This window comes from Falco cherrug, chromosome 2 (genome assembly GCF_023634085.1).
Source record: "Falco cherrug isolate bFalChe1 chromosome 2, bFalChe1.pri, whole genome shotgun sequence".
NCBI classification, from domain to species: domain Eukaryota; kingdom Metazoa; phylum Chordata; class Aves; order Falconiformes; family Falconidae; genus Falco; species Falco cherrug.
Window position 1 is genome coordinate 24,454,251 of NC_073698.1, and position 25,917 is coordinate 24,480,167.

The 25,917-nt window shown below is 40.6% G+C and overlaps 1 protein-coding gene across 1 annotated transcript; it reads right to left on the reverse strand.

Annotated features, from left to right (window-relative positions):
- HSPH1 (heat shock protein family H (Hsp110) member 1) lies at positions 1-25,488 on the reverse strand. Its single transcript, XM_055702141.1, has 18 exons — positions 25,217-25,488; positions 24,402-24,459; positions 19,150-19,290; positions 17,299-17,421; positions 15,993-16,092; positions 13,079-13,212; positions 12,349-12,593; positions 11,206-11,434; positions 10,153-10,259; positions 8,693-8,826; positions 5,800-6,005; positions 4,923-5,054; positions 4,055-4,192; positions 3,528-3,653; positions 2,879-2,986; positions 2,663-2,782; positions 1,354-1,515; positions 1-862 (listed from the first exon to the last, which is right to left on the reverse strand). The coding sequence occupies exons 1-18, from the start codon at positions 25,321-25,323 to the stop codon at positions 662-664; spliced, it is 2,571 nt and encodes an 856-aa protein (XP_055558116.1). The 5' UTR covers positions 25,324-25,488; the 3' UTR covers positions 1-661.
- Between the last annotated feature and the right edge of the window lie 429 nt (positions 25,489-25,917).

The window sequence follows — 25,917 nt, forward strand, 5'->3', positions numbered from 1 at the left end:
TATCAGTAAAATGAACTTTATTTTAAAGCTCATTAAAAAGCTTCACAATAACACTAACAGAATTAGCATTTCCTTCATTTTATGTACCCCACATGAAAAATGTATTGTTTAGCAAGAGATGAAACGTAAGCGTTTCTGCATGCTACTAACACATTTCACCATCTTATCAGATAATAAGTGCTTTGGACTGCAATAATTAAAAACCTTAGAACAGAAGTATTTCTTCTGGAAAGTCCTTATGAACGGGACAGACACTGGCTTTTTATTGACATACCCAATCAGATGTCCAGACGAAAGAAAACTACCTTGGCATCTACAAATGCCTACGAAGGTTTCGATTACAACCTTTTGAAGGAGCAGTATATTTCAGAGCAAGGGCTTCTTTTCATCTTTAGTGATGCACACTGTTAAATACTGCACAGAAGCTTAGTATGAACTCAATTCCACAGGAATCTGAAAGTTACCAAGGCAATTTTCCTTTTAGGATAGTCATGACCAACACTATTACTATTCTTCCTCCCATAACACAACATATTCCAGACAAGTCTTAAGAAAAAAATATAAATAGTTCCCAAAACAATGCATTCCCACCCCCCATTACATACGACAGCAAAAATATCTTCTGTCATGGGATGAAATAACTTGCTGCAAGTGCAGTGGTTTAGTCCAAGTCCATGCTAATGGTATTTTGATCGCTTGGATGACATTCACCATTTTGTTGAGGCATTTCAGAATTTTTGTCATCTTCTCCCATGTCTTCAGTTTTATAATCGCTCCGTTCATTTAATGGGTTTTCTTCCTTAGGAGAGTCAACTTTTGGTTTTGGTTGTGTCACAACAGGTTCACAGACATTGTTTAACTCCTAAAAGTAGGGGAAAACACGTGGTCAGAATAGACATTAAGGACCCAGCCAGCAGTCTCTCTCCTGTGAAGAGACCTGTGCCCAAAAGATTTGAAACTTGCTTCTGTGTGTTTCCCCGAGTCCAAACTGACAAGTACTTACTGTACCCTGAAATAAACTGGTCTACTTTCTCAAGGTCTGCAAGCAAACTTCTTCAATAATATTTTGTATTTCACACAAGTTTTTTTCTAAGACTATTTTGGGCCTACCAGTAACACTGAAAAACAAGCTGAGTGTTTAAGGTGACTGAAAAACAAAATGTCAATAAGCTCCAGAGAATTATACACTGTATAGTACAGCTTCTCTGCTTTGCACTGAATCTCCCTCTGTCCATACTTTCCAACCACCTTTTAAGAACACCAGAGCAGCAAGATGAAATTGGGGGAAGAGGGAGACAGATACCAGTCTAGTTTTAGAATCAGCCTCTAAAATTAGTTTCCTTCAGTACTTACCTGTAGCTTTGCCTTAATTTCACTTGAACGCACAGCTGGATCCTGATCTAAGCTCTTCTTCGCTTGTGCACTCACAGCGTTATTCATCCACTCTATCATTTCACTAACACACTTCTCTACTTTCATCATTTCCATTTCATCGATATGAATGTATTTCTCATCCTGCCCAAATACAAGTGTTTTATATTAGTTAGTAATGTCAAGTTTACTGTCATCAAGTTATGCCAACAAGACTATCCCAATTACCAACAACTTATAAACTTTACTGATTTTCAAAATGGTTGGCCACAAGACAGATCTGTTATAGTGAGAGACAAGAAATACAGATATCAAAATAAAAGCTTCCTTTGCCCAACAGTCAAACAAACCTAGTTCACAGAGGGAACACTGCGTGACCTGTTTGTGAAGCTTCTGAAGTAAAACATTCTTAACAAAAACATCACCTCCCTCCTGGACATTCTTACATAGGCCCAAGGTAGTTTAGACATCACAATTCTGCTGTACACAGAAAGGATCAGAGTTGTACGACTTTAGGAGCATTCCCTACAATGCCACAGTTACACGATTAACTGGTGTCAGGAGAAGTACCTACCCAGCAACGCAACCTATGTTTAGTTAAGAATACTAAACATGGTTTCAAGTCCTAAATGTACTATTTTCCATGATGCTGGTTATTTCAAGAATGTGTAATGCTACTGAGTGACTTCACTTAATAACTATTTTGTAGTCTATAGCTACAAGGACATAACTGTGTCTAATGCAAGCCTCAATCTTAAACTGAATTAGCCTGAGTGTTGTGAGCTGCCCTATTAACTCACAAAGTTGAAACCCAAGGAGAAAATTTTCAAAGGTGTGAATGCTTATCAAGAAAGTAATCTTCAAATACCAATGGCAAAAAAAAAAAAAAAGGCCAAACACCCATATATAATAAAGCTGGATGTTTTAGTTTATCCTGAGTAGCTTTTACGTTACTGCTTTTCACCATGGCAAAAATTCTTGCTCCCAAAAGAACTAGAAGATCACACTTCTAAAAAGAGTCAGATTAGCTTTTAAAAGATCAAGAATCAGACCACAGCCTAACCTTCACTCTTTATAAGAATGTCCCTTTTGACCTGAAAACATCCAAACTGAAGATATGACATACTGTGCAAGATTCTTTGAGTACTGGGAAACATTTGCGGTGTTAAATTTCTGACCTATATAACAGTTGATTGCAGCTCATCTGAAAGTGAATTTGAAGGCTCTGCCAGCTGGTGAGCCTCAGTGAAACACTATGTGGTAAAAAAAAAGTTACTTTGAGACCACTTACTTTATTCCTGAACTCCCCAGCTATCGTAGCATAATACTGGAGCCTGTGTCCCAATTCTTCTAACAGCTTTGGTCGTTCTTCTGCTTCTTGATAGCGCATTTGAATTGGAGTACCCAATTTCTAGAAAAAGCAATTTGTATGTTATATGATCCATTAACACTTCTTAACATAGTTTTTTTGCAATATTTTGAATTTTGGGCATACTAAGAGACTTACCTTTAAATCCTCCAATTTGTCTACATACACCTGCTTAGCTTCGTCCTCACCCTCTTCATACAGCCAGCCTTCTGTCTCTGTTAGGAGTGCAGAGAACCCCTGCAGATCCTATGTGCCAACATGTCAAACATCAAAATATGCACCAATTGACTGTGTTTGTCTTACAGTAACAGGACACTGGCAAATATACACATTAATTCTTAGCCTCCTACACAAATATTACATTTCTACTGCAGCTTTTGCCTACTAAGTAAGTCACTCAAACGACACCAGCTTCTGAACTGAAAACCACATAAATCTACAACATAGGTAGCATTTATATATAGTCTTTTTATCCTTGACTAAACTAATGCTTGGGGTGCAGTTTTAATTCACATTTTTGGTTAAGGATACAGCAACACAGCTTCTCCTTCTAGTCACCAATTTTATTTGGAAACAAAGATTTAGCTTGTTTGTGACAAAATTTATTGTCAATGATATGTACCATTTCCTAAACCTGAACCTAACTCTGGATCACTCCCAGCCATAATTCAAATGAGTTATGGTTTTCAGCTGTTTCCAGGATGACTATGAAAAAGCTTGACCAAGGAATATAGAATAGGTATTTGGTATCAGTATTTTCAGAGACGCTCCTGAAACCATAACCTACCTTTTCACAAACAAATTTCTCATATGGTCCAGACAACTTGTCCCTGAACTCATACACATATTCCTCCACTGCATTCTTTGCATCATTTCTTTCTTTCTCCAGTTTATCTTGCATAATCATCTTCCCCTGTGTAACCACAGAAAATATTAAAAACACCTATGTTCAAACAGCATTCTGCAAATCACAGCTCCTGTAAAACACAGTAATCTCCCACAAGCCTCTGCTCATGTAACTGTTGGAATTCACTGCTACGCAGTAGACTCATCCAAGGAAATGGGTTGCACTTCTCTGAATTACAACAGCTTGAACCAATCTGTGACGTCATCCCACAGATCAGTGCTCTCACACTATGGCTATAGATAATTCAATCTTTCTGATTAACATTTGTCAGTTATGTATTAAAAGTTAGCTTGCTGTAAATAGAGTCCACGCTCGAGGGTTACAGTGTAAGATCAGAGGGTGGCTTACAAAGCAGATGAATGGTTAATAACTGCAACCAAGAAAGCAGTATAACCACACTAACTCACCTCTGTTTCAATATACATATTGAGGAGATCCTTTCCTAACTGCCAAACCAAGTTCGCTTCAATAGGTAGTTCCACATTCTTCACTTTTATCTTGGGCTTTTTAGCTTCTGGGGGCTGATCACCTTTCTTCTCATTTGTCTGAGTTGGAGAGAAGAACAATAAGATTATTTTCCTGACTTCCTTCTGATGAAGTAGCGCTATGAGTAAAGAAACATTCACAGGAAGAACATGAAGAGATTTTCTGTGTTCTTTCAGAATCTTCAAAATATACTTGTGAGGCACTTTCCTTTTGGGGATTCCACTTACTGCCCTAGTCTCCTTACAGTCTATTTCATGGACTCTAAGTACTACTGAGCTACATTTCTCAGATATATGGTGTATTTGCAGGTTTTCCAGGAGCATCCATCTGTAGGTTAGCACTTCACTAGCAATGCAGACAGTGGTAAGGTTTTAACCCAAAATATTCTTCATCCTACACAGATGAAAGAGCAAACTACTGGCAACATCATGCAGGTGTAATTTTTTCACCTAGATTTCCTCTTAGGTTTATGAATTCCTGATTCCAACTACTCTCAGGCATAATAAGCTTGGCCTCTAACAGCTGTTAAACAAAATGAAATGTCTGCAACCAAAACAAATTAGCTGTACAACACTGCATAAAGACAAAGAGAGACTTCTGGCAAGAATTCTTTTGCAAACTCTGTATGAAAGCAATCATGAGATATATATGTTTTTCACAACAGAAAAGGTACAAATGTGAAAAAAGTTCTGAGCAACAAGTTCCTTTTTTTCCCCTGAAATATATTACTATTTTAAAAGCTACCATTATAGAGCATAACATTTTCAACAGAGTTAAAGGGTCACTCACTTTCTTGACATCTGGGATTTTGTTTTCTTCAGAGGGAGGTTCTGATGAAGGGGGAGACTGTGACGTTTGCTGACCATCAGTTTGTACCTGGGACTGTGTTCCAGCCTCACTGTTCTCTTGCTGGATATTTTTCTGAAATGAAAGCCCAGGCACAAAGGATGTAGAAGGCGTGTGCACTTGTATTTAATAAAAGTTATAGGGCACTTCACTACTGACGCACATACCGCACAAAGTGCCCTACAAAGCATTCTGTGCACACGCAGAAACACACACGCTTTAACGGAGATACAGACTAAGTGTAGGTTCAGAAGAACTTAGTGAAAATGCTACCAGTGCCAGGCTTGCAGCATAATACTTGTGTGCATATGCTACCACTTCCTCCTACAGAAAGTGGCTTTTAATTTACTGAGTCATAGCTTTCAAGGTTTTTTTCCTTCTCAGAAAATTAAAGCACCACGTAACCATAACAATGCTGCATTATTCCCCAGCGTTCCCCTCCCCTTCAATGCTGTAGAAAACAATCCAGTTTTCCCTTTCAAAGTTTTTTTTAAACTTTACACACAAGTCCTTTAAATAGAGAACATGGATGACTAATAACGCAAACCAAGTTTTTCCATTTAGAACAGTCTGATAACTCTGACAGCTGTAAGCAACCCACCTGCTGCTATTTGGCACTTTGCCCAATAACTGCTTTCGAAATCCACCACTTTCGAGATAGCACACATTTTCTCCTATTCTTATAAAGACATTGCCTTTCCCGACAGCTATGCACATCTCAAAATTAACCTCATAAGGCGGCATTTTTCTTCCGGAGTATGTAACAGCAGAACACACTTTCATCGGTAAGGACATTCACACACATTAAAGGTCAACTTACATCACTTGATTTTTCAACAGGCCTCTGGTCCTGAGACTCCACTTCAGTCTCAACACTGACATCTTCACTCTCTTCACTTTTGGCTGGTTCTACCATGGACGCAGTGGACACACTGAAAATGCCATGAGTATTGACACGGACTTTCACTTTGACTTTAGACTTCTCACCATCTTTCTGGGCTGCCACATTCTGAATAACATACCTACCTAAATCAAAAAGAATCAATACTCACACAGTGGAATTAAATAGGTAATATTACAGAGCCAGGAAGACACCTCCTTTTTCTTCATAGAGAACACATTTTCTAAATATTCAATGAAACCTCTATGCTAGTCTCATGGTCTCCAAAATGAATACTCCAAAAAAAACCACAACCAAGAAGTATGCTGCTTTTCAGCCAACTTTACCTTACAAATCAAAAGGGAAAAACGTTTATTTTCATTATCTAGGGCAGGTTCTCCTGCCACTAGTAATACAGAGTAAATAAAAAAACCTACAAGCTTGTTCTGCCTTACTTGTGCTAGCTGTGATGCTATAGTGGGATGAAAGAAAGCTAAGCAAAGATTTAGTCTAATGCCAGTGTGTCCTGGTTTCAGCTGGGATAGAGTTAATTTTCTTCTTGGTGGCTACTGCAGGGTTGTGTTTGGGATTTGGGAACAGTGTGGTCAGGGACTTCTTTATTTCTCAGGCCTTGCCAGCAGGAAAGCTGGAGGGGCACAGGAAACTGGAAGGGGACACAGCCAGGACAGCTGACCCAGACTAGCTAAAGGGGTATTCCATACCATATGACATTGTGCTGAGTATATAAGCTGAGGGGGTTGGCCAGGGCTGCCGGTCATTGCTCAGGGACTGGTTGGGCATCAATCAGCAGGTGGTGAGCAGTTGTATTATGCATCACTAGTTTTCTTTCCTCCCTTCCCTTTAGATTTCATTCCTCCCCTTCTCCCTCCTTTTCATTATAGCTGCTATTGTTATTATTATTGTTCTTTTGGGTTTATTTTATCTCAATTATTAAATTGTTCTTAAGAACAATTAAGAAAGCCTCAAGTTTTGCATTCCTTCCCAACCCTCCTCTCCTCTGGGTGAGGGGGAGTGAGCAAATGACTGTGTGGCACTTAACACTGCATCATGGTTTAACCCCAGCTGGTAATTAAGCAGTATGTCTTTTTAATACAAATTACTGCCCAACATAGAGTATTTCTGTAAGTGTTCTTTTCAGCTTCTAACATCCATGTCAGTCTGCCATTACCTTTTACTGTAGGGCAGAACATAATTGTTTTCTAAATCCTGTAATACTTAAACATTGTGAAGCAGAGAAAGAGACAGACAACTAGTTTTAACAATAAATGAATGATCAGATCTCCCTGACATTAAGAAGAGACATTTTTCTTGCTCACTACATGGTTTTATGCCTATCACCAAAACAGTGACCTGGAGATCACAATGCTTGTATAGTTGCAAATTACAAGTACACCAATTTCATCACAGGCTGGATATATGCATGCTCACACACCCCATTTCTTCATCAATATATCTAAGCCACAAGTATACAAGTTTTTACCTGCTTACTTTATAGGCTAAAGAATGTAATTTCCACTCTTGTAAATCCAATAATAGAAGGGAGGACAGATCACAACTCCACTGGTAGTCTCATCACAACTACTAACTCACCCACTGAGCTACTAACAGATTTGTTCTGAGCAGAGTTAATCAGCAAGTGAGCTGAAACCAGTTTGCAGAACAGCAGTTAATCATCTTGTTTGTTAAAGCCACATAAATTGAACAGTCTCATATCCCACCGTCCGTCTTTATGGTAAAAGTTTACATGAAAGAAAGCCTGTTGTTTCTGTAACTGCAAAATATTGTCCTGGTTTCTAAGACATATGGTATTTGAACTAACTAATTTGAAATAACTAATTTGCTTTGAAGCAGAGAAAATAACAGATGTTTCCTGGTAGAATAATAGTTTTTGGTAACTGGTAACTTAGTGCATTAGATATCAGCTGAAATATCGGTAAATCAGATGGAGATTGTTCACCCTGTATGTTCTCCCGCCCATTTAAAGAATATTTATAAAGCTTATATTTAACACAAATTCTGGTGATACTGTATTTTAACAAACAGGACAGCTGTACTGTCAAATACTTAACCAAGATTTGTCATTTCTACCACTGAAAAAACACTGTTGAGCTCCCTAACAAAACAAGCAGTTACTTGACAGCTAGCAATAGCTTTCTCTTAATTTTGCATGCAAGCATACAACACTTCATTGCATGCTTAGAATTAGAACTCAAGAGCGATTATTTCATTGGCCTGTCTTTACCATCACAGTCGTTTTCTAACCACACTATAAACTCTTTGTAATTGTCAACATTGTAATTTGTCAAAAAGGATGAAAGAGCTGCTTATAAATGGGACCTAGACAATACAGATCAATACCATAGTCTTGTGGCTGCCACTATTTCAGACTGCCTTGATTAAAACCTATTCAGCACTATACAAAACCATCGGAAAAAATAACAGGTCTTGAGTTAACCAATTGAAGTTACTTATATGTAGGAGATATTTTTACAAGTATTCCTAGATTGCTTTAGCGATAAGCAGAAAAAAAGATTAAGAAAGTTATCTTTTGCATTGATAGCTCCATTTCAGTCCTGGACATTCCACTGTAGTTTCCCCTCATTTCTTCATTGGACTGAAGTAACTTTAGGAGGCAGAAAAATAAAAGATTCAAGTTCAGTTATCTATGGAATGGAAGAATTGAAAATTGAGTGCCTCAGGCACAAACCCCCTAAATATATGTCATGTAACTGTACTGTAACACACCACAGTTGGAGGACTGATTTAAGACCAAACAATGTGAGACAAGACCAGCTCCAGGACACTTACTTACCAATTTTTGACTCAGGATATGGGACTCCATTAGGATCAGAATAAAAAGCTTCTAACTCAAATGGACCTTTCCTATAGAATGTAAGAACCTTGGAGAAAGGTACTGCATGATTTCTGCTGAAGACCTCATGAGCCCTATAATTAAGGGAAAAATACCACTTTTAGCAGATTGATTGAGCTGAAAGGCTTTGATCTAGGATCTTCAGGAAAACATCACCACGTCTTGACACATTTACCCTTCTGAACAAATCCAAGACAGACACTTCACTACTGTAAGGAAAAAATTACTGTTGTGCACTGTAAAGGAAAATTGTCCTCTTCCACTAATTTTGACTCTCAGAAGCAAATAAGTTTAGATGTAGGTGGCAATTCAGTGACAGACTATCAGCAGACCTCCAAAATCTGTTTCCTGTAAAAATATTGTTTTGAGCTTGGAATAGCATAATTTAAACCATTATTTGCACCCTTCCTCAGGTAGTCTCAAAATGCTAATTATAGCTCTGTTAATTCCTTATTCACTTTCTGTAGCTCAGTTGAGAGCCCTGACTCCAGATTATTATTCATTCCTTCATGGAACAGAAATACAAGCAGCTTTTTTCATGTTCTTCCTCTAGGGTCTGTCAACTATTATGCCAGCCTGATTTTAACTTCCAACTAAGTTTTGTCTCTTAAATGGAAGGATCTCGTCTAGGAACCTAAATATGAGAAAATAAGAGCTTCACCTAGAATGTAAACCCACAGGTTGCTCTCAGAAGCATGTGTTAGAAAAATTAGGATCTGCATCTATACAGAAAACAGACAAAAAACCAGAAAAGGCTGAATTACAAAGAATGAGAAAGGTCTGTCTATAACTCTAAACTTCCCCAAAAATTAAACTCTGACCTCTTTACATCCTAGACAGCAACTGCGTTTCCTACAGACATGGCATACTTATTAGCAGAGATGTGAGTCTTAAAAGGCACTGCAATTGCAAAAAAATCTCGTATGAAACCCTACGAGTTAACTAGTTTTTTGTTTTCAGCCAGATAACTAGCATCCATGTAAACTCACAATATTTACATAACATAGCACATAATGTTCCTACTAAAATAAGAATCCAGATAGGTGTTAGGAGTACCCTCAAGTAAAAAAGCCAGAAAGGAAACTGGGACCAGGATCCAGCAGTTCTAGTTTATTTTGTGTTCCAAAACCTGACAACCAGATAAGGGTAATGCAGGACAAGATATTGGTTGGTAGCTCATTCAATCATAATTTTTAAAAATCCTTATTTTTTTAACATTAGTTACGGTTAGAATTTCAATGCATGCCTTTACACAATCTCTGCTGTCGGCCATCTCTGGTAGATGGCCTATAGGTTTTCTGCATCAGAATGCCAAGATCCTAATTTAAATGCAACCAAGAACATTATCCTTGAATTATGAAGGCCAAAAGCTTCCCAGAACTGTAGTTTGAGCCACCTACCCTTCAGTGTCCTCTGCTTCTGTGTTCCACAACAGAGATATTGGAAATGGTGTAGCATCTGTCACAGAGAATTCTCTCACTTTAAAAGCCGGAGAAAGAATTGCACACTAAACAAAAAACAGACATGCATTAAAGTTGGTTAACTGCTCTATTCCACCCAACCCCAAGACAGCTAAACAGTTTAAACAAGAAAGAAAACTGTGTTTACTTTACTAGAACAAGAGCTAGGCAAATTTATTGATTTCAATGGACTACAACAAGAAAGCAGAAATCTCATGCAGAAGTGTTCATACCCTTTGGGTTAATGAGACTTCTAGCCTTGTTCTTATCATAGCTTGTGAAAAAAGTAACATACTAAAAGACCAGGACTGTAAAGAATGGAAGTGCTGTATTACTTAGTCCTAAAAGAGGTGGTGTTTATCTTACAGGTCTTGCTTCTTTCCCTGGAGACAACTGATTATTAGTGATGGAAAATAATTACCGAGACAGGGTAAAGAAACAAGTCAAAGAAGAGAGGGTGAAATAAGAGAGTAAGTAAAGCAGAAAAGGAAGAAGGCAGAGTGAGTAAAATACAGTTGCTTGTAAAACGTAGTTCACTAGTTGAAAACTGTAAAAATCGTGGGGAGGGAGATAAAATCAGTCTGTTTCACATTGATGGGAAGCTGGATACCAGAAAATGCAAGCTTGCAGTGCTTTGGGGTCTCCCAAAACACTTCTCAAACATTTTGCTGATTAAAAGTATCTCTTCCCTCAACTTGACAGCGATTTAAATTTTCTTCATTGAAGATCCCTAGATCCCGTTCTTTTGAAGAGTAGAATGCTTACAGATTATACCCAGCATCAGCACTTTCAGTAAAGTACTGCACCACAGGGTAGCACTCAGGTGTTTTTAAACAGCATAGTCCCATGAAAAGACCCAGTGCATATGTATGTTACCTTGCATATTTTTAAATGGACCACTTCTGCAATGTCTCGTAACTGCTTGGCTAATTCTTCACAGAAGTGCTCTCAGGAAGTTTATCTTACATTTATCAAGTGTTGCCAGTACTATACCTGCAAAGCACAGCCCCTAGCTATGGCTTCATCTGCATTCAGTGTCATGCTGACATCCTTGCCAAAGAATTTAGCAATCCTCTCTTTGACAGCAGGAATGCGGGTTGCTCCTCCCACAATCTCTACAGCAGTTACATCTTCCACTCTCAGTTGTGTTTGTTCCATTAATGAAAGCAAAGGGATCTCTATCCTTTGCAGCAGGTCAGCACACAATTCTTCAAATTGTGATCTAAGGAAAAAAAATATGAATTAACCAAAGACTGCCTGTCCCATCACTAGGATTTCCTGGTATTTGTTTCCAACTGATACTGACTAGGTTTGTTAACTACACTGCAAACAGACCTTAAAGCTAAACCCCTGCAAGTAGACTGAAGTGACAACCATAGACAATATAGTGCATGAAAAGCTGCTTACAGATTTTCCTATGGAGTTATCAATGCAGTTACATAAGATAAAGGTATTGTTTGGGCAGGTGCTATGTATTTGTTTCTCAAGTAGAGGTTACAGATAGCATTCAGAAAACATTGATACTTCCTTTCAATTAAAAGCTGTTGCCTCAATACTGGAGGGAAGAAAAATACCCCACCAGTCTCTTGGCAGTAGTTACAGGACTAACAGCAACTGCAAATCAAGTTATGCCTGTGAGTGTGTGCAAGAGACATGGACGTAATTTACACTTGGGCCATAATCAAGTCATCCCCCATCAAGCACTGTTTCTGTCCTCCATTTCTCTGTTGATATCCACAGTACGGTACGAACAGAAAAAGGGAACAAAGCTTCAGTTGTTGCTATCTTAAGAGCAATATGGGATTTAGGTTATCTAAAACACACAGGAGGTCTAAATACGCATCCAACCCCCTCTGGGTCTGGTTTACATGCATCAACCCATGGTTTTAAGAATGTGTCATTGTACAAAAGGAATTCAAGCTTCTTAATGCATGCATTACTACACTGAAACATTGCTCAGCTAGCTGAACATTACGTTTCACAACCTTAGTTATTCTAGTATTAAAAAAATGCCACAGCTACTTAGCACCTGTGCTTAATTTAGCACAGTAAATTTCTTTCAAACACAGGAAGAAACACTCGTTTAAGAAATACACCCACCAAAGCAACTGCCTGTATTGCACACTAGGAACTCACCTGTTCATTTTTCCAGATACATCAGTATCATTCATGAAACACTCAATATTGAGGGGAATGTCAGTGCTATTTGAACTCATTAGTTTCTTCAGCTTTTCACATTCCTGATACAGGCGAAGAAGAGCTCGAACTTTTGCTTTTGGATCCAGTTTGTACTTTGATTTTATTTCTGCACTGAAGTAATCTACTAGCTTTCCATCAAAGTTTCTTCCACCTAGGAAAGGGTCAAATGCTGTACCAAGTACCTGGTTTGAAAGAACACAATTATTTAGTCTTATACTCAGTAAAAAAATCAAATTGGGCAGCAGTCTTCCAATATCAGCAAGCCTCTGCTTCAAGAAAGGCTGGGGGCAAGTCAGCCTATCCTCCAATGCACAGGCTTAAGTACTTCAATGAGCCACATCAGCCAGAAATTGCTGTTCAGTTTTACAGTAGAAGACTATGTAACTAGGTGACAATACTAAGCGCTCACAAATTAATCCATACACACATTTAGACAAAACAAACTGAATGATAGCAGTTGTATTGTATATCTTACACTGGGGTACTGCAAGGAATCTACAGCTGTTTGAAACCATGCTAATGAAATGAAGGACACAAAAATCTTAATCTTTTGACCCACTGCCACTTTCCATGCATTAAATTATTTCATAATTTAAAGACAAGGCAAGTTTACAGGCTGTTTAATTCTAATGTCTCAAACCCTTCTATTTTCATTTAATCTTACTACCTTTAGCTTACTCTTGTTGAATGCACAGGCTGATACTTGAAATGCAGAATGTCCCATATCAACAAAGACAACTATCCGTGGCTTCTCTTCAGGAGCGGGAAGGTCTTGCTTATAAATTCCGTAATTGAGAGCCACTGCAAAACAAGTGTCAGATATTATCCATGCAATCTCTAATGAGTCTCCAATTGCACGTCATCATATCCCTGTGACTGTTAAGCTACAGGATCAAGACCAGCAAGACCAATACCTGTGCAAGGTCTTACCTACGTGGAAGCTTTATTCCATCAATATATGTTATAGAATCTGAGAAGCAAAATATCCTCAGTCACATTATTTGCTCTCCAAGTGTCTAAGCACACAAAACTAAGGCGCAATAATCCTGCTGGGGCGGTCTTTACTTTGATCTGTTTATTAACAAATCTTTTTTGCTTTGCATAGTAATCAAAACCACAAATAATCTTTACAACAAAACCCAGTTTTGTATTTACAAGGAGTATTTCCCAGTCATGAAGGTTTTGTCTGAGAATGGTATAAATGGTCAGCAGAGGCTGCAAAAGTGAAGAATCTACATCTATATAGAGTATCAGGCAAGGACAGTTTGTGAAGCGCATCGAAAGTGTAAAACAGAAGCCAGTGGGGCATGTAAACGCAGGATGATAAAGTCAAAGAACAGAATACAGTTTTGAAGCAGCATTTATTCTGGATAGATAGCAGCATCAGAGCTAGACAAGAGTCTGATGCAGTAATTGAAGGTAAATAAACCCCTAAGAGAGTCTTGGCTGCATGGTTAAATCAGAAAGGCTGAGATTTTGGCATGAGATAGAACGTGCAAGGATGTATATTTGTGTATGACAAAAAAAACAAAATGAAGATAACAGCCAGGGTATTGAATTATCAGGCAAGACAGCTGCATTAGGGAAGGTGGTAAGGAAAGCCAGGAATATGTGCTCTAAAGAGCAACATTTTATAGTCACAAAGACATTCTCTCACTTCTGTTTCATGAAATGTATCTGTTATATCCTCGAGATCTAAATTTGACTGAAACTGTATTGGGTCTGTTCATTCTCATTGTATTTCTGAGCAGAACAAACACATTGCCCTTGTTTCTAAGCTAAAAATAAAGTTATGAACGAAACTTGGTAAGTCACAGCAGAATTTGCCTTTAGGTAAAGATTTTTCTTTCTGCGTTACTATACCTCAGGACCCCTTCCCCAAAGATATAATTAAAGATTCATACATTTAAAATATTAGAAAAACTTGGACAGTACTCATTAGTCTTGCAACGTGAAGAAGAGAATTGTAAATGTTAAGTACTACACAGTAAAGAAAGGCTGCTGGTGCTGCTAAGGGGATGAAAGGGCTATCTGCTCTTCTGGAAACCATCCATCTCAATAGTAAAGCTTCCAAAGATCCTTGCTAAAAAGTCTTGAAAAGCTCTCAAGGTTCTTGAAAGGCCAGACTGGCCTGATATGTTCTGCCAAACTAATAAAAAGGAAGTGCCAACACCTCTTCTGGCAAGACCTTTGGTTGGCTCATATCACCCCACCGTTGAAAGCCCACCTCTGAATTGGTGTGAAGGATTATTTTTGCTTTGGTACTGGAAGAGGTTGGAAAGGTACTCTCTTTTGACTGCTAAGGCTGGAAAACATTTTTTTTTTCAGTCCTACACTAATTTCTTTCTTTATGGATACAAAGTTTCTTCATGAACACTTTGAAAATTGAATTTGAAGGTTAAAAATACAGGGCTAGATATTTGTACTTGCTCCTCCTGTCTCCAGTCACCCTAAAGATGTACAAGACCTGTATTTCAAAAGAATCCAGGCATATGGGACAAAGCCTGCCAACTGTGGGGTCCACACTTACCCCACTCAAGAATTCACACTACCACACAATCCCTGTAGCACTCTGCTTTATAAACAAAGAATTAAGCTAAAGCTAGGTGACAGAAACATGCACCTGTGGCTTTTGCAATGATACTGTCAGGCTTGCTCTGTGTTTGATGCAAATACCTAGTGCGCAATGTAAAGTTAATACTAATTAAACAACTACGTTTACTAGAAATACTATATATTACCATTTAGTTAGTCATCCGAAACCAGTTCTGGAAAAAACATTTAAGATACCACTCCATCAATACATATCTAAGATTGCTTTCTCCTTAGAATTTTAAAATTCAAAAAGCATGAATCCAGTTGGTGTGCACCAAACATGCTTGCATGGAACATTTTTCTAAAGTAACATCTCCCCTACTTACGTAACTAATGTAGGTAGTACAGGTTCTGGTACAGACCTCTACTTCCCAACCCATCCCCCAGGAACCAAGTGCTAGTTACTACACCATCTGAAAACAGGGAACAAATGCTCTCTCTCACTAAACACAAACAGAAAAACTTAAAACAAGTATTCTTACCCTGTTGTCTTAAGAAACACCAAATGAGCTCTTGGTTCTGCCAAAGTGTTTTTAGAGTTCCAAACAGATTAGCAAAGGAGATTAATTGCCTTTTTTTGGGGGTATGTGTTTTGAAGCCACAATTGCACTGACAACTAGCCTTGGAAATTACTAGGTGTTGACAATCAAGGAACTTCCTTTAGAGTGCCTAAATCCCACAGCTGTACATCGTAAGATTTCTTTCATGAAGTCTTGACAGTAAACCAAATGGACAAGTAGTCCAAGTACATGTGGTGACTTCTAAGTACATACTCAGGGAGGTAACATATCACTAGATCTCAATCTCTTCTACCTGTTCACACAGAAGACATTAAAATGAAAGACTGTAAATCAGGAAAAATGTAAAAACTTGTTGCTCTTACGTCTCATATCCAATTTTTCAAGTCAGTCCTGTTTTTTAGAGTATCTAATTGCATCCTCTATCACAACTTTCATTTGCAGAAACTGCTATTTTACCCCACTTACCTGCAGTCATGTCATTCATTAACCTAAGACAATTTAATCCAACAATCTGAGCTGCATCCAGAAGGGACCTCCTTTCAGCATCTGTGAAAAATGATGGCACCTGAAAGCAAACAGGTGAGAATGGAAAGTTATTTCCAGAAAATGAAGTATCACACCCTTTATTTGGAAGTACTCATTTAAAAATTGTATCTATTCCTCCTCTTTGAGGAGGACACATGTTCACTACAAGTCTGAACATGCAACTACTGTACTGAATCGAGACTTCAAGTATTCTCTGCAGTCAAGCTGAGACTGAATTAAATGTGCATCAGCTAGTTTACATGAGCACGTACTAGCAAGAAACAAGTTATTTGTATACAAATTCTAGGAACCTTAATTACTGGTGCTAAATGTGAAACTGGGCATTATGGAGACAGACATGGAATAACCTTAGTCAGAATTAGCAGATGTACTCCTGTCCAAGAAACTAAAGGGGAGGGGAGGCAGTGTGCAACAACACAGAAGTACAGCAATGTTACAGATGTGAGAGATGCAAAGTAGTAAGGGATAACAAATTAAAAAAATAATCTGTTTTGGCCAAGATCACTTTGGGCAAAGAGTGGTAAGAGAATCTGAATGCACATGCTGAAAACTTGCTACAGATCTCCAGCATTGGCACTGGACAATGACCTCCAGTGTCCTCAGGGAGGTAAACTACTACATCAGAGGAAGGACACTAACTTTACAGGTATTGACTGGAGAACAAACTCTTCTAATTACAGAACTAAATATTCCTAGGTGCAATGTGAGACAGACTTGTTCATAGTCACTGAAAACAGAGGCAGATGTAATTTTATACTCTGGCTTTGTGATGCAATGACTGTTCTTTATCTGAGGTCATTTTCTGTGCAGTCATAAATCATAAAAAACTTAACTTACTGAGAGGATGAAGATAAACAGACAGAAACTAAAGTTTTCAGCTGCCACAAGGTAAACCTTGATAAACAAAGGTATCTTCTATGAGTAATCAGCATGCTTAATCACAGAAACAAGATGCAGCAGAAAGGTATATACCTGGATCCCAGAAATACTCTGGGTCCAGAAGTTCAGACATCTCCAAGAGAATGAGTTCATGAAGTGGGTCAGGATCTGGAATATGGAAGAGGCCCTGGGATTTCTTTAAGTCAAAAGCTCTAAAGCTAGTTAGGATTAATCCCCCTGTAGGTGCTTATGCAGTGTTCTACTTTACTCTACATGAATAGAAACAAAATGCCCTCAATAGATGAAGTTAAATGACATAACGTTCCTGTGCAGTACAATTACTTACAGAAATAACACAGTCTGTTACTGGTTTTTTCAGGTTACTCTCTGCAGTCTCCTTTAATTTAGTCAATAACATAGCTGAAACCTGTTCCACACTGAAGATATGCTCCTCATCCATGTACATGACCTGGATAGAATAAATAGGTAAAAATAATTCCATTGTTTCAACTGGAGGAAAAATTTACATTTAATGTTTTTTGATGCACTGCTGACTAACATCAATCATGACATGTTTCATTATTTCATTACAGAACTTCACTTTACAATTTAATTTCCCAGTTGAGTGTCTACAGAAGCAGTAATTCCATTTTCACAGACTTAAAACATCAAGAACCGTATCAACTCTAGAAGAAAATGGCTAGGAAGTGATTTAAAGAGTGACACATGTCTAAAGTGTCTCTAAAGCTAGACATGATCACACAGTATTCTGCAAAAAATTAAAAACAGCCATCAATTTTCAGACTGCTGCCAACTGCAAAAAAGTCCAAAATTACTTGCTATTTTCTGTTGAGATTTTTATGCTTGTGCTCAAATATGTGAAGAACTGTTGCACAGTTCACCTATGCACATAAAACTAAAAGCTTAAGATTAAGCTCAGCAAAAAGAAATCTGTTGCTCCCTTACCAAGAAATTGTTCTTGAATCACCACTTTTCTGTGTAAGAGTAAGTGGGCAGTGATGAAGCAAAGGAACATGTTACAATTGAGTCTTGAAAACAGCATTTGTCTTTTATTCACATCAGTCTAGTTTGGGGAAAGATTAAGCATTTCAGTTCTAATAGAAAAACTGTTCTCTAAACATCCCAGTCTTACTGAATGTTACTGAAACAATTCTTAAAACTTTATCCACAGTTAAACAGAAAAACCCACTAATTTGTTCTCCAAACAGCCTGAGAACAAAGAAGAAATAGCCTAATAGTGGCAAAACAGTGCTACTTGGTTTCTCATACAGGAAGAGACTCTCAAACACACTGTAAATAAAGTTCACATTTCATTGTAATTTGTCTGAACTTACCCATTAAGCTCAAGTCACAAATAATGTAAGAAACAGCATCTCCTCTTTTTGTAAAGCTTGACTGCTCTTCTGGTCAGAATTATTTCTAATGTATAATCTCTTCTGTAATTTATTCATTACCTAGGCTGGCTACATACTGAATTGTTGAGGCACCAGCTCAAGGCATGGAGAAAAGCAGCAAACTAAATGCACAGCTCTAAGTTAGGGTCTTCATTAAAGAAGCAGCATCATGCTATGCCAGCAAGGCTTCATTATTGATATTTTTAACTACCTCACTAAACGAATACAATGTTACTAACTGCATCTATTCTAGGAAAAGCTAACATTTTATCAGAAAACTCCTTGAAATATAAGCAAGAATCAAACCTGCAACATGGTACAAACTGGTTTTGAACATCTGTTGCAAGTAACTTATGCCAGGCAGTCCACTAAAACATGTCACTCATTTACAGCAATTATTATAAAGAAGAATTCATACTACTTTATAAGGATTTTGTAAGCATGTAACTGTTGCAATACATTCCACATAAATGTGAGAAAGGTTAATACTTCAAAGCAAAACCATATGACCTCATAATTATCCTAGCAGTTTTTCTGCTGGGATGTCTGAGTTGAATGTACAATTTGCCAACAGGGAAGCTCACATTTCAGCAATTACTCACATATGGACCTTAATTTGCTAGTTAACATCCGCTGTTTAAAGATGAAGCTGCTCTTCAACAGAAAAGTTAAAGAATATCTTTAGGGTTAATTAAAAGAAACCCATATTTTCATGATTAGGTGCCGAGAAATAAAATTTTACATTTAACTATATAACCCCAAAAAATAGACGGCAAATTTACCTTTACTCCAACTCCACCATTCTTCATGGGAACCAAATCATAGCTCAACTTCTCTTTTTCCTTCTGAACAAAAGGATCATTAAATGCACGGCCATGGAATCTCTTGAAGTTAGATACCGTGTTGTGGGCATGAGTAATTTGCTGTAAAGAAATACAGGATATTTAGAAATCCACTCATTTAACCAGCTATGTTCAGTGCTGGTCTGTAAGCCTCAAAGCATCAGTCAAGTTTTAAGACAACTGGTCAGATCTGCATCTGTAACACCTGTAATTACTATCTGGTACTTGATATCAGCTCATTACTACAAAAGATTATAGGACTCAGACAGATACCTAGAGACCATTACTAATTAATTATTACAAGGATTATACAATTATCTCTAAAATCTTGAGGCAATCAGGTGAGCAATAACAGGATCTTACAGTGCCTACTGCTTTAGTCACCTAATTTGGAATCACAGAATCATTTAGGCTGACAAAGACCTTTAAGATCATTGGGTCCAAAAATTAACCCAGCACTGCCAAGTCCACCACTAAACCATGTTCCTAAGCACCACATCTGTGCATTTTTTAAACACCTCCAGGGATGGTGACTCAACCAACTTTCCTGACAGCCTGTTCCAATGCTTGACAAGCCTTTCAGTAAAGACACTTTTCCCAATAGCCAATCTAAACCCCCCCAGCACAGCTTGAGACCACTTCTTGCCCCATCACTTCGTAGTTGGGAGAAGAGACCAACACCCACCTGCCTGCAACCTCCCTTCAGATCACTATAGAGTGATAAGGTCCCTCCTCAATCTCCTCCTGTCCAGACTAAATTCCAGTTCTCTCAGCTGCGCCTCATCAGACTTGGGCTGCAGACCCTTCACCCTTCTGTGGACATGCTCTGCCACCACTACACCCCTCTTGAAGAGTGGCCCAAAACTGAACACAGGATTTGAGATGCAGCCCCACCAGTGCCACTTGAGTACAGAGGGACAGTCACTGCCCTGGTGCTGCTGGCCAGTTTCGGATACAAGCCAGAAAGCTACTGGCCTTCTAGTCCACCTGGGCACACGGCTGGCTCATATCCAGCTGGCTGTTGACTGACACCCTCAGGTCTTTTTTTGCCAGGCAGCTTTCAAGCCACTTTTCCCCAAGCCTGTAACATTGTGTGGCATTGTTGTGGCCCAAGCACAGAATCGAGCATTTCTCCCTGTTGAGACTCACGCCACTGGACTCTGCCCACTGATCCAGCCCACCCAGACCCCTCTGCAGAGCCCTTCCTACCCTCAAGCAGATCATTGTCCCACAACTTAGTGTCATCTTCCAGCTTTCTAAGGGCGCACTCGATCCTCTCAACTAGATCATTGATAAAGAGATTGAACAGGACTGGCCCCAGCACTGAGCCCTGGGGAGCACCACTTGTGACTGGCCACCAGCTGGATGTATCTCCATTCACCACCACTCTTTGGGCTCGGCCAGCCAGCCAGCTTCTAACCCAGCACAGAGGACACACATGCAAAGTATGCACAGCCCACCTCTCCAGGAGAATGCTGTGGGAGACTATATCAAAGGCTTCACTAAGGTCCAGGTAGACAACATCCACAGCCTTTCCCTCATCCACTAAGCAGGTCATCTTGTTGTAGAAGGAGACCAGGTTTGTCAAGGAGGACCTGCCTTTCATAAACCCATAATGGCTGGTCCTGACCACCTGGTTGTTCTCTACGTGCAATGTAATGGCACTGAAGATGACCTGCTCCACAACCTTCCCCTGCACCGAGGTCAGGCTGACAGGCCTGTAGCTCCTCAGATCCTCCTTCCTGCCCTTCTTGTAGATGGGCATCACATTGGCCAACCTCCAGTCAACTGGGACCTCCCCAGTCAGCCAGGACTGCTGATAAATGATTGAAAGTGGCTTGGTGAGCCCTTCCATCAGCTCCCTCGGTACCCTCAGGTGGGTCCCATCCAACCCCATAGACTTGTGTGTGTCTAAGCAGTGCAGCAGGTCACTGACCATTTCCCCTTGGCTTGTGGGGGCTTCATTCTGCTCCCTGTCCCTGTCTTCCAGCTCAGGGGGGCTGGGTACCTGGAGAACAACTGGTCTTACTGTGGAAGACTGAGGCAAAGATGGCATTAAGTACCTCAGCCTTTTCCTCATCCTTTGTCACTATGCTTCCCCCCACACCCAATAAAGGATGGAGATCCTCCTTTGCCCTCCTGATGCTAATGTATTTAGAGAAACATTTCTTTATTGCCTTTTAAAAGGCAATAAAAGGTTCCCCAGTTCAGGAAATCCTGCTGTGCACACTGCTGGAGCACTCCACTGCCAGTCCTGCTGGGACCCGAGCTGCTTGCCTTGGCAACCAAGTGATAGAATTTAGACAGAATTCAAACAATTAAAGATAGGAGCCAGCTTCACAAGTAGTTGCAATGCTTGTGAACTGGCACTCCAATCTCAGCCACAGCACCTTCAGCTGTTCACTTTAAAACCCATTACATTGAAGTGCAAACAAATGTTTATGCAGTTACTAAGTTTCACACTAATAAGTCTCCCCACATATTTCACCCTCCCCCCCTCACCCTGTACTTTGAAACCATGTCAAATTCTTGCACCAGAGCAAAGAAGGATACAGCACACAGACAACAACAAGAAACTTGACACTTTTTTGGTAACAACTGCAGCTCAAAGGACATGCTAAACTACAATGCAAGCTCCCCTCAGAACCAACTGTTCTGGAACAGCACTCATTTATCAATAATACAATGCAGAACAGAAACTAGACCAGCCTAAAAGAAATACTGCAAGTTATGTCAGAGCAGAATTAATCCCATTCTATTGGAGAGAAGCATGGTGTTCTCTCCAGAACATATTTAGGCAGGCACCAACAGATCGCATGGTAACTCAAATGATAGGCATACTAGGGAATGTTTCTAGCATTCACCACCTTCAAGGAAAGCATCAGTTTCTTATTGCATGCAAAATTTCCTTTCCATCATGGAACTGAAGAATTTGGGCTACATCTTGTATTAGAAAAATATGCAACTATGGCAGTTCAACAGAAAAGCTCCCTGACAAAAGGAGCAAGCTATATCCATATATTAAAGAGTAATTTTCAGATAGCTGTGTGTGTGGAAAGAAAGATGTCACATGCAAATCCCCTACTGGGAATCATCCTTGGTTTATTCTAATCACCAAACAGTGCCCTGCATTACTAGTAAGAGCACAGGTTAGTACAGGCTAAAAATCACACCAGGAACTATTCCAGTAGTTTAATGCAATAGAGTATTTAGGTTCCTGTGTGCAAGATCGTTTCCCAGCACAGATTCATTTATTTGTAGAGCTGTAAGTTCAGAATACTTACTTGATTGCTACGTAATTCAGAGCTGTAGTGCTGAAGAACTTAGAAGCACAAATTATTACCATGCAGTGGGCAGAGAAGCACACATTCTGGTAGCTTTTATAGCCTAATTTAGAATTAACCTCAGAGCCTTTTCTAAAAGAACAACCTTCAAATATTTTTAGACTAATTGTATGCCATTAGGTCTGCAGCATATTTTAGTATCTTCCCGCTTAGTCACAATTACAAAAGCTGAGAATTATGGTCTGTTAACTAATACACTGTCCTCATCTCCAATGCTACCAGTAACCTAAAGGAAAAAAAATTCTTTGATAATTTGCTCCAACAGCAGCTCCTCAAGTGTTAAAGTAAGAGAGCACCTCTGCGTATTACAAGCTCTCTTACACAGAAGTCAGTCAAAAATCCTGGCTTTTTTCTTCTGTTTTGCATTGGGCTTGGTTTTGGTTTTGTTTTTTTTTTTTAAAACTAAACCTTGTTCAAATGAAAGGGATCACTTTACTCCTTGATTTAAGTACCTGCTACACTGTAGGACAGTGAAAATACAACTCTTAGTTGTTTATGTCAAGAAACTTCTACACTGATGAAAGAAGCATGATTTAGATCTCAGATGGTCAGCCAAGCTGGACCACTTACAGCAAGAGAAATAAAATGATAAAGGATTTCAGAGCATTTAAGTATCACATTCTTTTCTTCTGGCAAAAATACTGTTTCAACTGGTAGGACAGCCAAGCATGAAAGACTCAATATATTAACATCTTATAAAAGTTTAGTCTGAAGGCAACTGAAGTTACAGGTGGCCACTACTGTAAATACATGCAATCTGAAAGACAACCTACTCCACTTTCAGCTTAGCTCACATTTTCAACAGCATTTTCTGGAATAACCTAACAATACTGAAGCACACTTGAGAGTACATAAGATTCAGATCACTTGTTTTAAGTAACAACTCTTTTCTGTACAATGATGAATCATACTAGTTTCTGAGTTGAAATAGTGGAAGCAGTCAAATAAACAAAAAAGCAATGCTAAAATGAAATTTAAGGAAAAGACACAAGCACATATACTTAACTCAGTATTCCAAATTTTAACCTGTAACTGGAAGTATATGTGTGCTTGTGAACATGTAACATGTACTGCCATGGCTGTTCAAAATTAAGAGGGAAGCTACTACAGTGTGGAAAAAAGCGCCTCCTTTAGTGCTCTCTCCATGGAAACTCACTGCAGTCCTTTTACTACTACATGAGATCTACACAGGCCAGCGGAGGCTGCACACTTGTAACCAGCAGCAGTTACATTAACCTAAGGATTTATTTAACCATTACATTTACTTATTCTAAAATTTGTCAAAATTTAGCTTTCCTTCTACATTGAAAATACTACTTAAATGAAGAAGGCATTCAATCTTTCAGAGCATCTCAATAAGAAAAACCCCAGAACAAAAGTAAGGGCTTATATCTTCAAAGACACAGGCACTTTTATGGTATATACCTGTTAATGAAACCAAAGGTAGTAAGGTACCTAAATAGCTTTAAGAATCTGAGCCCAGGCTCTCCCTTTGCATCTAATTTTAAGAAACTATACACAGCATTTAAAATGTTTTTCTTCAAGCGCAAGGAAAATCCTACATATAACCATAAGGAAAAGAAAACCAATACGCTTAAGTTGTCAGAAAAGGAACAGGTTCAATTGGAAAATACTACCATTAATGAAAGACAGAGCAGCAACATTCTAGCAAAACCATCCTGCATTTCTCTGAAGGAAGCATAGTGCAGCATTTCTAAAAATGCTTGAAGGAAAATAAAGTTGTTTGTTTTAAACTACGGCAAGCCAACTGCCTTCACTGTCACTGTCACTTGAACGCTTTGCATAGGCCGATTTGCTGTTATGCCCAAACGCCAGGAAACAACCTACCTGGTTTTTAGCTGAGACACCAATAGCTCTGTTTTTGGATCCAAACGAAACCACCGATCTGAAAAGAAAAACAGGCTAATGAACTCTGTACTGACCACAAACCCAACAGAGTTCTATCACAAATACGTTTTCTACAACTACAAATAAAACACCAAAGTCTTCCCGTTGAAGCACCGTTCTTGAGCTTGCAGGAAACCTCTACAAGACACCTGCCAAACTCAAAGTCGGCTTGAACGCAGGACTTTCCACGATGGTTTATCTGAACAGTTACACACGATGGTCACCCTTAAGAGCCCACATCCACACTACACCTTACCCATCCGTGTCTGGCTGCTCGTAACTTTACAACTAACTCCCGCCTTGCGCCTGCGGCTTTCTCCAGCTGACCTCAGACCATAGGAGAGCTGCTCGGGGGCAGTTACAGAAGCCCACCGGACGGCGAGGGGGGATGGGTGGCTGCGTCTGCGTGTTCCCCTGTCCCATTTAAAGCGGGCTGCCCCGGCAGAACCAACCCTGCCCGCAGCCGCCAGCCTCCCCAGCCCCCGCGCCGCGGGCCAGCCCCCCTTCCCCCCCTGTGCCAGCGCCCGCAAGACACGCTGCCCGCGCCGCCTCACGGGGGCCCGCAGCCGCCCAGCGCCTGCCCTCCCCGCAGGGGGCCGTGAGCAGGCGGCGAGCGCCGGGGGACGCGCTGGCCCCACAGCGGGCGGGCGCCCCCCCCCGTCTGGAAGCTTCCAGTACGTTCCACCGCAGGCTCCCCACCGCCAGCCATCGCCTGGCCCCTGCCCGCGGGAGACCCCGCAGCCCCCCGCACTCACGGCGTGCACCGGTCGCTGAACTCGTTGGCGACGGTCTCGATGCCGCCGGCCCGCGCCACGGCGATGTAGCAGCTCTGGAAGCCCAAGTCGAAGCCCACCACAGCCATGGCCCCGCCACCGGGGGGGGCCTCCGCCCCGGCTCGCTCCCGGCGCTGCTGCAGCCACCGGCCCCGGTACGGCGAGCGCGGCGGCTCCGTGCGCAGACGGAAGAGGAGGGCAGCCGGCACCGCCGCTTTAAATATGACAATGAGACGAAGTTTCCAGAAACTGCGGCAACCACTCACCGGCTCCACGTGCAGCTTCCGCTTCCGCTTTCGGCGGCGTTCTCGAACAATTCCTGCCAATCAGCGGCGCCGGGGCTCGCTGACGCGCCTGTTCTCATGGCGATCGGGGATGCCGCCGGCTCCGGGAGGGGAGGAGGCGGGGCGGGGCTGCGGCTCCGGCGCCAGAGCGGGCGGGGAGGGGGCGGGTCCAGGCGGGAAGGGGCGGGGCCGAGCCGTGCTGGGGCGGGAGGGGCCGGGAGCGCGGGCAGGCGGTGTTTTGCGCCCGCCTGGGGGCGGCTGTTAAGCGCCTTCTCTGCGCGGCGGCGGCCGAGCGCGGGAGGCGCCTCCTCAGCGCCCACCCCGGTCCCCCCGCCTTCTGCCAGCCGTGCTGCCCCTCGGTTTGTCGCTCCGGAGGGGCGGTGGGGCTTTCCCGCCGCC

Excerpts from the sequence above, each read along its gene's own strand:
- HSPH1 (XM_055702141.1), bottom strand. The coding sequence starts at position 25,323 with ATGGCTGTGGTGGGCTTCGACTTGGGCTTCCAGAGCTGCTACATCGCC. Across the intron at positions 10,260-11,205 it reads CTAGGGGCTGTGCTTTGCAG|TGTGCAATTCTTTCTCCGGC; the intron begins GTATAGTACTGG and ends TTTTTTGTTTAG. Across the intron at positions 1,516-2,662 it reads CTGGGGAGTTCAGGAATAAA|GATGAGAAATACATTCATAT; the intron begins GTAAGTGGTCTC and ends GTATTTGGGCAG.